The 12,950-nt window shown below is 48.3% G+C and overlaps 1 protein-coding gene across 7 annotated transcripts in view; it reads left to right on the forward strand.

Moving 5' to 3' along the window:
• Positions 1-12,950, forward strand: part of MEI1 (meiotic double-stranded break formation protein 1) — a 212,461-nt gene that overhangs the window by 28,203 nt on the left and 171,308 nt on the right. For all 7 annotated transcript variants that reach the window (XM_085892099.1, XM_085892094.1, XM_085892092.1 and 4 more), the window contains one exon: positions 2,239-2,312. In XM_085892099.1, coding sequence (XP_085748225.1) covers positions 2,239-2,312 — 74 coding nt within the window. The remainder of the gene's footprint in view (positions 1-2,238; positions 2,313-12,950) is intronic.

Below are 12,950 nucleotides of genomic sequence, written 5' to 3' on the forward strand. Positions count from 1 at the left end.
TCACCATTGACGCCACAATCTCGACCACAACCACCTCTCTCACAAACGCGCCCCACTACAGCCGCTATGCTACACCACTGCTGCCATCGCTCAACCAGTCATCATTAACGGCCACCACTGCCTTTTGGGACCAGCAGGGATGAGGAGGCGCGCTCATAGTCGGGAAGCACAATCAAGTACCATGCCCCATGTTATTCTCGGAGCTCCTTCGCATGGCAAAGTGCAGAGCAAACGAGGCCATTTCGGGTGTGAATTCCTTGCCGGGGTGGGGCCAACACAGTAGTTTGAGTCAACGTGCCAATGAGGTCATGGGGAAACACCCATCGCTCCGCCTGTTCCGCTTTCAAGCACCACCCCCCTGGGGAAGTATAAAAGAAAGCTCTGCCCTCTTCTTGCTTGCCCTTCTCTTGTCTGCCCCACCCGCTCTTCGCTCTTTTCTTGCCCACCCTTCTCTGATCTGGCCTGCCCTCTATTGTGCTCTTCCCTCATCATCTTTTTTTAACATGACCTCTCTGCACACTCAAGATTTTCACTGACCTGAGAAAGAATCTTTTACAGACCTTAAAGAGCAGGTTTGGGGTCGCTGATGACTTTGCGTAATTCGAAGGTTGTAATCACATTAATGCTCGTTGGGCAATTATTTTCTTACATTTGAAACCCAAAATATGCTAAAATTAACTTTTAAGTCAAAACTTTTGTCAGTGATCGAAAAACAGACTGGAATTTACCGAAGATGCTATGACGTCACGTTCTCCGAAAACTTCGTGATCATTCGGAAACTGCGTGTGAACAATGGCGAGATGCGAATCAGAGAGTGATTTCAGTGGCGATGAAGTTGAGTGTTTTCATTCCGATATTGCCGAGGACGAGTCAGAGGATGATGGGAATTTATACTATGGAGTTTCTGGCCCTGAGACTTATAAATTTGAGCCACTTGCAAGTGCCAGAAAACGGCCTATTTCGTGTACAAGTGGCAGGACGGACAGCCCGGCAGTTCACACTGACAGACTCCACCAGACAGATTGGTTTGTAGATTTTCATTTTCTTGTTCGATGCATAAAATAATTTAAAGTTTGATTCGTCTGTGACTTGATATAATAATTTTTAACCCTCTAGTCACTCAAGAGTCAGAAATAGAAAGAATCAATAATGGACCCAAATATATTATACACCGTAGCCTTGACATTGAAGTCTTTCTGACAGCTGAGCTTGACCCCAGCGAAAGTGAACAGTTAGAACAAACCTCAACTTTCAAGAGACTGTCGTGGCATATAAATACCAAAACATATTTAGCCTCATTGGAAAATATTCTACCAAATTTAGAAAAAAAAGTGGAAAATTGATCAATTTTTTACAATTGCAAAGAAATAGCCCAATTTGCTGATGCTATTAAAAAAGTAATTTAATCAACAATAAGTTGATTTGTTGAGAAATTTTTTCATGCTTGTGTTTTTCAGAAAGTTTATTTATGTGTTTTTCCATGTACTCTTTAAGAATACATTTCATGGTTTTTCTCACTTTAACTCAACAATTGATTTTGTGACAGAGCAGTATCTGGAGAACTTGTCAAGCAACAACTCATATTCACAGAGTGGTGATCAGATGTGTTTATGCTGTGAAATGGTCACCACAAATGACAAGTCTATCCAAAGGGTCCTCTTTACCCGTTTTCTTTGGGGGAAAATTCGCCCGTTTTGTTTGCACAAATCTTATCCACTGCCGGCGAATGTTTGATTCCTTTGGGAATCGGTTGGAGTGGTTACCCGTTTTCCAGCTATTTTCGCAAAACATGACGACACACATACGAGGCATGATGTACAAGTAGCCAAATAACTTTGTTCTACAATAATTCAAAATAAAAAAGGATAATATAGACAGTTGCAAGCTCAAAAAAAGTGAAAGAACGGCCCGCTGAACTGGACACTTCTTCAAAGAGCGAGTGAACGTCCGCTTTGTTTTGGAAAACGTGACGTCAACATCCATATATGGCATGCGGCTGTTTTTTTTCAACAGTCTCGAGAAATAACAACTTCGGAGTTAAATTTCATTAATTTTCCCAATAGTTAGGCAACCACAATAGTTTGCATCAAACTATTTAATGCACATATAATCATATTGATAAATTTTCAGAACATGTTTGGTGACCCGCAACCTGCTCTTTAAAGTAAATGAGCACCTGAATTTGCTGGTTTTAGCTTGCAAGCAGGATGATATTTAACTTGTCATTTTTCCCCCCAGTTCTTGCACAGCTGAGCATCGTCTTGCGGTGGGATGAGCTTGTGCTCTGTTTGTTGAAGACTATAAACAAACAGGTCGGAATATATAGTTGGTTACACTTGTGAGAATGCACAGCATTGTCTTCCAGCATTTGAGATGTTATTGCATAGATGTTCCATACTTGTGCTTAAACTTGCTAATATCTGGGGTTTTTTTGCCTCAAAATTGGTAGATTGTCAAAGTTTTGTTTTCCTTTTTGACATTGCATTTGCTGTTTCGAAATATATATATATATATATATATATATATATATATATATATATATATATATATATATATATATATATATATATATATATATATATATATATATATATTTATATATATATATATATATATATATATATATATATATATATATATATATATATATATATATATATATATATATATATATATAGTTACGGCCACAGGTACCGAGACACCAGTTTGCTACTCAGGGGGATTAATCCCCGGTTGTCCTCGGAAGAGCCGGACCTGGGGCCACCACTCACAATTATCGTTGTGGTATGGTGGGTTGCTTAGAACCATGAACGCCACCCAGTTAACCACGAGTTCCAGTGTCCACCGTCTAATTATGCCATTTAACTAGAGGTCCCGTGGTTACCTGAACAGGGAGTGTGCCCTCGGCAAAGCACCAATCTTATCTTGATTAGATATTAATTAGGGCAGCCGAGCGTTTTAACGCCTGGTGCGTGCCGACTATTTTTGGTCAAATCTGTGGTAATTTCCTCCCAGTCTATCTATCTTCGGACAATGCAAGACCAATGGAAGGAAAGGACAAACACGGACAGGTTGGAAGTCAACATATGATTTATTAATAAGAAAATAAATCAATAAAAAGAACTTTTTATTTCCTGAGATAAATAAGTGAATAAATTCCAAAGCAATCGAAATGAATTATAATTAATCAGGAAAAATCGATCAAAATGACAGGAAAGAGACATAGAGCAGATGCTTATCGGGGGTTGACTTACTTTCAACTAAACACAGACAAGGGTACCCAGCAGATAATTCAGGGGTGGGGGGCGGGGGGAGAAGAGTCGTCTCGCTCACCAGAGAGAAGTCGTCCGTCAAGTGAAAACGTCCTGAAATGTGTGTGTTCTTGTCTTGTCCGTCGCCAGCACCCAGCCTTGCTGTGCACCCACTCGCCAACAGCCTTGAACTCCAGTCGACGTTTGGGGGCTCCGAGATCGTCTGTCGTGGGTTTAGTCCCTGGTGCTGCGACACGTGCAGCTCCTCACACATCATGCAACTGGTGACGTCCAGTGACCCACACGGACCGTTCGTGACTGATCCACGCCTCACTTGTTGGTGACTGATCCGCGCGCGCGCTGCTCACTCCCAAACTGGAACAGACGAACTGATGCCACTGACTGACAAACTGTCTTATTGTTGCCACTGGTCAGACACCCACAAGCACTGGAAAAGACGAACTGATTACAAACTGTGTCGTTGTCGCGGTCCTCACTCCCACGAGCACACACGTGCTCGCTCAAGCATTGGAAAGGACGAACTGACTGACAAATTGTTTCGTTGGCACTGGTCAGACACCCACACACTCACTCGCTCGCTTCCTCCGAAGCTCGCTTGCGCCCCGAACGGACCTCCTCCTCTCTTTTATATATGTGGCCTGTCTCGGCGGGCACAGAGTCCCCCCCAAGCTCACCCGTCCCACTTGCGCACCGTTACCATGACAACCCGTGCTCTCGTTATTATTCCTTGCGGTGTCAAATGCCGATCGAAAAAGAACGGGTCTCGGCGTCCGTGAAAGAAATGTGTGTCAACGTTTCTGAAAAAAAAGGCGGGCATCGGCGTCCGTGAAAAATGTGTGAAAACGTTGCTGGAAAAAGGTGGGCATCGGCGCTTGTGAAAGAAATATCATGCATAAATGTGTCTGTCGTAAAGAAAAAAGAAGCTTCCCATAAGAGAGGGGATCTATTCTTTAACCTTCTCAACGCATCACATTTAGAATCCCACTAGACATGGGAATGGGGCTAATTTGGACATGCATTTAAGGAAATAACTGTCTAAGGACCTGGATGTGTGGATGCATTCATCAGATCGGATTCTGAAATCCGTTACAATATGTATGTATATATTGTTACGGCTGTGGAAATTCGCAATACACCATAAAGGGTCCTTAGATCAGTTATGATGCTAAGTTCATGTGTAGTTAGTCCACACCTGTTGTTTAGGAGGATTATGTGTGATTCATCCGGGCTGCGACGCTTTGAGTTAGCCATTTTTCTTTCTCTATCGTTATTTTGGACCATTAAGCCGCCAACAACTCAAACACCACCACCTTCGCCTCTTTACCTCCACAACTCCATCCTGCAAACATCGCTTCACCGCCATTCCCAAACGACGCCCGCTAACAACCAAACCACCACAGCAAACCCCCACCACCTTCGCCTTTCTCCTTCCACAACCATCAACCACACCACCAGTCAACACCGAACGTCGTGCTTTCCAGGGCCCGTTCGGTGATTCTTGCCGAACGCAGCAAGCCACGAGTGTGAATACGTTCCTTTTAGGAGAGGGAAACAGATCAGGAAGGCTTCATGCCCCTTTTCTTCCATCCAATGACTGAGCATCGGGTGGCATGGCCCCGCCTCCGAACCCGCTGTGAAACGCGTTCCTTTTAGGAGAGGAAAACGGATCAGGAGAGGCTCACGCCCCTTTTTCTCCGTCCAATGGGCGAGCGTCGGGCAGTGTGGCCCCGCCTCCAAGCACGTTTTGATCCGCGAATCTGCATACAAGCTCCTCCCCCGGTCTATAAAGACGCGAGAACAACGCAGCTCGTGTGAAAAAAGAAAGGGGTGCAGAAAGTGGCGCTGGTCGGAAGTCGTGGAGTCTGAGGCGTGTGTTTGGGGGGATCGGACGGCGAAGGGGACGGAGCTCGAAGTGGAGGTCGAGGGACGAGTCGCGGAGTGGAGCAGGGACGCAGAAGAGGGCTCAGGGGCGAGAGTTCGCAGGAGTCGGTGCGGTCCCAGGACCCCGCTAGCGGGACGGAGCGTCCGCCATTCCCCTCTCCCGACCCCGAGCATCAACAATTCCCCCCCCATCCACGCTGAGATAGCGCCGGTAACCCCGTCCGTTCCCCAACCCAACCGTGGTGCCTGCGCGACACACGTCTAGAGGAGCTCACCGACCATACCAGGGGCACGGAGTCAAGCGCGTTACGCGGAAATTGCAGCTAGTCCGCCATCGCGCCACGAGGGCGCGGGTAAGACCCCTTCGGTCTCGTGGACCTGGCCGATCACCCAGGTCCCACGTTCATTTGGTCCACGGACCTGTCTGCCTCCTTGCCTGTGAGGGTGGCTTGTGTTGTCTTTGCTTTTGGTGTAAATGTGTGTGTGGCGCCAGTCTATTAAGTAAACCTGTATAAGTGTGCTGAAAATAATTGCCTTTTTTATTCGGTAGTAACTCTGCGTATTGTTCTTGCTTTGACTGTTATATGTGCATTACTGTATGGCTGTGAATACGTGCTTGTCTGAGTGTGGATAAAAGTGCTTGTCAAATTGTTTCCCGTTTCGTTGCTTCCTTTCCTTCGGTTGAAAGTTCCATCTTGCATCACGTAAGGGATTGGTAGTGGGTGTAGACACCCAATAAATATTCACGAACCGTCGAGGTCGACGATAACTCTGCTCGGTTATCCCTGCAGCACGGAACGAGCCGCTTCAGCGGTTCGTGTCCGAAGTCGACCTGCGGCGTGGTACAACTCCTCGGTACGCTACCCACGCGGGTACTTAGCTATATCGATATTCGGTGATTCACCCTATTTCGCGCGGGTAGAATGCGGACTGGGTTGTGGTGAGGTTAAACCCCCACCCGTGGCTAGCTCCTTGGCGGTAGTCCCAAGAGGGTCACGACTGAATTGTCCGTTCCGGTGGGCGACGTGTCGCGATTTGAGTTACGTGGCCGATCGCTCACCGGGCGGGTGAAATTCGTAACAATATATATGTGTGTGTACAAGTATGGTTCATAAAATTATAATAACGTGGTGAGAACTGGGCGGGATCTTAATACATCCCTTATAAATTATCAAGTGCTCAATTTTGTCAGATTTTGACATGTAAAGAAATAACTATTTTCTTGGAAAAGTTTGGAAAATCATAAATATCTTCTTTCAACAATGATAATTTTCAAGAACACAAGGCAGAAGTTTCAAAATATTAGAATATCCATTTATTCGTTCAGCAAAATTAAAATATTTTGTGTTTTTGGCCAAGAAACAGGAAGGATAACTTCAATACTTTGTTGGCCTTCCTTTAGCTTTGATCACAGCCTTTTTGTGGGGGTTTTGGGGCATTGGTGTGACGAGGCGGTTGCATTCTTCTGCTGTGATGGATTTCCAGCACGAGACCAGTTTATCCTTCATTTCCTGAACTGTTTGGGGTTTGAGTGCATTTAACTTGCATTTGACAGTTTACCATAGATTCTCTATTTGGTTTAGGTCAGGCAGGTTTGCAGGCCAAGATAAAACCACAATGTCATGTGCAGCAAGCCATGCCGTTATGAAGCCAGGTCTTGCTGGAAGATGAAGTCATTGTCACCAAATAACACCTCAACAATCCAGATCATGAAATGCTCCAGCACTTCTTGGTACAAAGCCGCATTAACTGTCTCATTTAGCAGGTGGAGAGGACCTACACCCAGGACACTCATGCCATCCCATATCATCTGGCTTTGTGGAAACTTTACACTTTTATAGGCATGTAGGGTGATGCTTCTCTTTTGGATAGTGCCATACTTGCGATTGCTTGTCACCAAAGGAGATGCAACATTTTGATTCATCCATGAACGCAAGCAACAGTTGACCACTGTTCCACAGATCATTTCACTCTCTCTCTTTGGCCCACAACAGTCTTCTCCTCATTGTCCTCCCCGTCTGGAACGCATTCAGGAGAGACTTCATGGCAGGCACCCGGGAGCGAAATCCAAGTTCACAAAGATTGTGGTGGGTTGTAGAGTTGGATGATTCGACAACATCATTGATCCACCTGCGAGCAAAATTTTGGTCGACTGGAACTGGTTCTTCTTTGCAATATCGTACAACTTCCTGTAATCTCTTGACATGGTGATCTGCTTTCGTCCAGAATGATTTCTGCATAATGCGACACCATGCCTAGTGCAAATCGCTTCAAAGATGTGAGATACTGTGGATTGTGAACAATCATTTTGTCTGGTAATATCTGATTGTGACTATCCATTGCCTTGAGCACTGTCACTGTTCCTCATTTCAGAGATGTCGCTCTTCCTTCACGCTTCCTTTGCAGTTCTTGCACATATGCAGGAGACCTTACAATCTTTATAATGAGAAATGAATTTAATTTTATTGTACATAGGTATCAACATGAAATGTCATCGATTCTAATGTTTTGACAGGTTTATCCAGTATACAACTGGCCACTGATTTTATTAGAAGTAAAATTTCAGTATCTTTTTACATTTTCCAACATGATATTGTTGCGGTTTTGTAAAACCGGCACTCCCCTGAGGCATTGGGATACACCATATAGTGGTGTCAAGACTGTTATTCCATTAGTATTCGTTTTAGACACCCTTCGCTGATGTGTAATGGGTTTATGGGTCATATGCATTGCATGGGTTTTAGGTTGGTCTTTGTTCCCCTCCGTTACTTATTTTGCTGCACACACGAGCCTCTCTTCATGCATGCGTGCATGCATACCGAAGATCATAACAAACAGGCAGTTCATTTGCATATATGCATGGCAAAACCATTTGAATCGTGTGGCATAACTCGATGGGTATTTCACTAGGATCTTCACCATACTCGAACCACCAACGCGATAACATTTAAACGACCTCCAAATGCCTTTATTATAAAACACCATCAGACCCCAACTCAAGCTTGTCGATACTCACCATTTCCACCACAACCTCATTGACAACCTCCATCATGAATCACCACACTACAACCATTATGTTACACCACCACTCCTATCACTTAATCACAGTCACCATTGACACTCACCACTGCCCTCTGGACCGGCAGGGACGGGGGGAATACAGCACTCCATGGTGGATACTCGGATAGGAATGTTCTGGCATGTAACTCAAGGCATGAGTGTGCACTTGGATCTGTTCAACGCCGTGTTTTCACGGACCGGTGTTTGTGTGTTTGTAGGTTTGTTGGGTAGTCGATAAAGTCGAAAAAAAAAAAAAATTTGATCTGCCCTTATTATCACTTTTTCCGTCTATGTCTGTATGTCTGTCTGTTCAGTCCAGTGCTCCGTTAATACAATGGCGATTTCGATGAAACTTGGTGGGTAGGTTCATACCATGACCTAGTTGTGTGCAAATGAGAACCGTTGCTATGGAGACCACCGTTGCCTAGCAACGGGACCTTGGAATTTTTGAAAAATCATAAAAAAAATTTTTTTTCGAAAATCAAAAATCGGGCCACGAGTGACTGTGGGCAGTACATTCAGCCATATTGTCAAAAATTTCCAGCCGAATCCTATGAAAACTGTCGGAGAAGATAGACTTTGAATGAACCCTGGTCGAAAACAATAAAAAAACGAAGTTCGTTATATCTCAGAGACTATGAGTCAGATATACATGAAACTGGTATGGTAGGTTCATGGTATGTCCTAGTTATGTGTGAGAAAGAACCGTTGCTATGGACCCCTCCGTTGCCTAGCAACGGCCGAAAAACCTCTAAATGTGGGGGTATTTTAACGAAAAAACAATCTGCAGCATGAACCCTTGAAGCTAGAATCATGAATTTTCTTGTGCTTAATCCTCAGGTCATTCCCCATCGAACGGGCCCATCGTGTCAGGTTCTATTTGTGGTATAGCCTGCGGGCATGCAGGGTGGGGCATGATGAGGGGAGGAGTGGTCGTGGTGGTCATCGTGTCTGCCAGGGATATAAGGTGTGCGCGCCGCCTGAGGCGTTGTAATGCTGGAGTCGCCCGGCTCGTGAGTGTGCTGAATACGCAATAAAGGAGAGCCGCGGGCAAAGTACGCCCGCGCTCGCGCTTGTGCAACACAGCCCGGCTCGACTGTTCCCCCGCTCGTGTCTGCCTGCTAAGCATCTTCTATCCAGTACACCACAGTTGGCTGACGAGGATCTTCGGATCGGCGTGTGCAGGGCGGCAAATAACCCGTGCGGTTCCAGGCTACGGAGCCAAGGGTCTCGCCAGCACGAGCGTGGCAGAAGGTCGGTGCACAGCGCACGAACGCGTGCCCGCCTTCGTCGGAATCGACTTCGGCCACGTCGAGTGGGCAACGGCCGCGCTCAGTGTTCGTTTTATTGAGGCACGACAGATTGGGGGAATGATTTCTGCAGAGCCACGGCTAAAGAACGAGGACACGCGGTTCGGCTCGAACGCGGCGTGGGACGTCGCGCGAGCTCTGAAGAATGTCCGGGGTCTCGATGGTCGGGGCACAGCAGATGGTCCGGGGGTCAGCGCGATGTGCCAGGCACGTACGGCCGCGCGCACGGTCTGCGGCGCGGGTCGTGGGCGAGCGTTGCAATGCAGTCACTCGGACGGCGGTCTGAGCACTCGAGGACGTCTACGGGGTGTGCGCCGAGAGTCATCGCCCATCATTACAGTCATAGATGGCGGTGTGCGAAGCGGTCCTTCCGTCCCGGGTCAAGACCTACTGCCGGCATGGTGTTCGGTGCATGGCGTGCACGGTGATTCCCCGGGTCGAGTTTTGCGGCCGGGGCACAGAGATTCCAGCGACCCGGAGCGGGAGATGCTGCCAGAGTTAGACCTGCTTCCAATTGATCCGGAGATGACAAGAGCAGTGGCAGGGGAGGTTGAAGTGATTGGGGCACTGATCGGGTGTCGAATTGAGTCCACTCGTGCTGCCCGCGCATCGCGCGCGTACACCGGCGAAGCGGTTGCGCCGCCTGTTCACCTGCGACAAATGTGCCCGTATAAGGACACCGTGTGCTTGCATTGTCACAAGGTGGGACATTTGAAGCGTGTGTGTCGGATGGCGGGGGCCTCCGTTGGGGTCTTGGATGACGAGGTGCGGGAGGACCCCAGTGACCTGGAGATCGGCCTGCAACCGGGGCATGGCGATGCCGGCGGGCCGGAGCAGGAGATGCAACCACGGTTGAGTCTGTTTTCCGTTGGTTCGGAGATGACGACGCCGTTCACGGTGGAGGTCGAGGTGAATGGCGAGCCGACCGTGTTTTGCGTGGACACCGGGGCTGCGGTGTCGGTCATGGGTGAACAGGCGGCTCGTGGTCTTCGCGGTGTTCGCCTGGTCAAGACGGCCTTGTCGCTGTACACGTACACCGGTGAAGCGATTGCACCGCTTGCGAGGGCCGACGTCTCGGTGCGCTACCGAGGTCGACGCGCCCGGCTCTCGGTGTTCGTGGTGCGAGGGGAGGGGCCCGCCCTTTTGGGTCGGGACTGGCTGGCGCACCTCGGGCTGGATCTCCGGTTCGTACCTTCAGGTGTGCCAGTGCTCTCTTCGATGCCTTCGTCGAGTACCGAGGGCGGGGTTCTGGCGGCGGGAGCCGCGTCGATGCAACGAGAGCGGCCGTTCGTTGCTGCCTGCGGCGGTGATGTACGGTTCGGGAGCGGCGAGAGCCGTATCAGCTCTCGCGATGAGTTCCCGCGCTTTGGCAGCGTTCGTGAGGCAATGTGCGCCGGTGTTGTTCGGGCAGCTTCAACAGGTTGCGGTGAGCCCGTGGCGTTAAAGGAAGTCGCGAGTCATAACATCGAGTCGACAACCAAGAGACGGACTCGTGATGTGGGTTGTGGGTTGCTGTTCATTGCATATGTGTTTTTCCTTGCTCTAGTGATGCAGTTTAACGTTGTTGAAATAAATGCCAGCAGTTCCCGTGTGAGAGTGGGTTTGGTGGAGATCAATCAATGGGATTTGTATTTTGATCAATGTGATGTGGTGGCTTTGGGAGCGGTGGTGGCGAATAAAAAGGTTGGGTTGGCCTTCCATTGCCCCGGGCCGCAGGTAGTTGCTTTGTCGGGTGCTGGGATTTTATCAAGAGAACGCGCTGTACGGGAAAATGAGTTTGCAATGGTTCAAATGTTATTCCTATTGATTTATGACGAGCTTATGGTTGAAGTGTGGTTTAAATGGAATTGCTACCGTCTAACTGCCGTGTGGGTCTCGGAGATCGACTCGGAGCCGGGACTCGTGTGCTGGTCGGCGTTACCCCCACCTCTGCTTTCAGCGAGGTCAGACGTGCCTGGCGCCTGGGGCGTGGCTCTCTGGGTGCGCTCAAGGCCGTTTTGGCCATGCGGTGGAATCTCAACTGATTATGGTGCGTGGGGGTTGGGGAGTGTTTGTTGCTTCCAGCCAAGGGTGCTGTTCAGCGCCCGCACCAAGGTCGGTCGGGTCTGGCGGTGGCGCCGCGGGTTCCAGACAGCGGGGGTCCGGCCTCGAAAGGTTTATCTGTTTCAGGTCTGCCTGGGGAGAGGTGCCGCCTTATGGGCCGGAGGCGTTTGATGGTGCCGGGGGAGGTCGGGAGGTCGCCGCGACCTCGCCAAGGGCCATGTAAGCATGAGCCGCCTGCGGCGTTTCGCTGTGTAGTGCTGCTGTGCTTCTCCAGTAGCTCGCTTCCACGCATTATATGATGTGATGTGCTGTTATACTTCGCTGTTTTCTTTTTTGTGCCTTGTCTACTGTTATACCGTAGTCCTTCGTACTGTTTATGCTTATTATGATGGTGATCATTTAATAATCATACTTTTAGGAGGGAGGAGTGTGGTATAGCCTGCGGGCATGCAGGGCGGGGCATGATGAGGGGAGGAGTGGTCGTGGTGGTCATCGTGTCTGCCAGGGATATAAGGTGTGCGCGCCGCCTGAGGCGTTGTAGTAATGCTGGAGTCGCCCGGCTCGTGAGTGTGCTGAATACGCAATAAAGGAGAGCCGCGGGCAAAGTACGCCCGCGCTCGCGCTTGTGCAACACAGCCCGGCTCGACTGTTCCCCCGCTTGTGTCTGCCTGCTAAGCATCTTCTATCCAGTACACCACACTATTGGGTAGTCGACTACCCATGTCTGCCTACCGGCTTGTTTGTTTGTCGGGCTACTCCTACATTTTTGACCCAATTACATCCAGACTTGCTACAGAGGATTAGCATAACCCCAATTAATGTATAGGGGTGTTTTTATCTTGGGGGTGGGGGATGAGTGAGGGGGGACCCAAATTATCTATGTAAATGTGTATCATGTCGTGCTGCCTCCAGGTGCGGGAGGGTATTACAAGTCCCCACCATTTACAGCACAGTATTCCTGTCCCCACGTTTTCCAATGCTGTCAGGTGTTTTGAATCATTGGTAGTCAGTATGTTTTTGCTTCATGCACGTAACCCGGGTTATTTATTTTTCCTACACAGAGCTGTCACTTGCCTATACACTGCCCAAATAAAGGTATGCATCAGAACGTGTTGCATGCTTGGAACAAGATCGCCCATAGGGCGGGTACTCTGCAAGTTATTGCATAAAAAGTGTCACATTAACTGCAATGTGATTAACTGCAAAACAGCTTAAAGTGATTAACTGCAACTCAGATGTTGATGACCCTGCAACTTCCTCCCCTCGATAACTCCACCTCCATCACCGCAAGCAACACCATTTAACATAGGTTGGTGAAGGTTCATTTTATTTTATTTAAATATCCACCCATGTCCTGATACACAACATCCACCAATTACATTGT

Source organism: Eptatretus burgeri, chromosome 8, assembly GCF_056783735.1.
Source record: "Eptatretus burgeri isolate ZD-2024b chromosome 8, Ebu_testis_v1, whole genome shotgun sequence".
Classification (NCBI taxonomy): domain Eukaryota; kingdom Metazoa; phylum Chordata; class Myxini; order Myxiniformes; family Myxinidae; genus Eptatretus; species Eptatretus burgeri.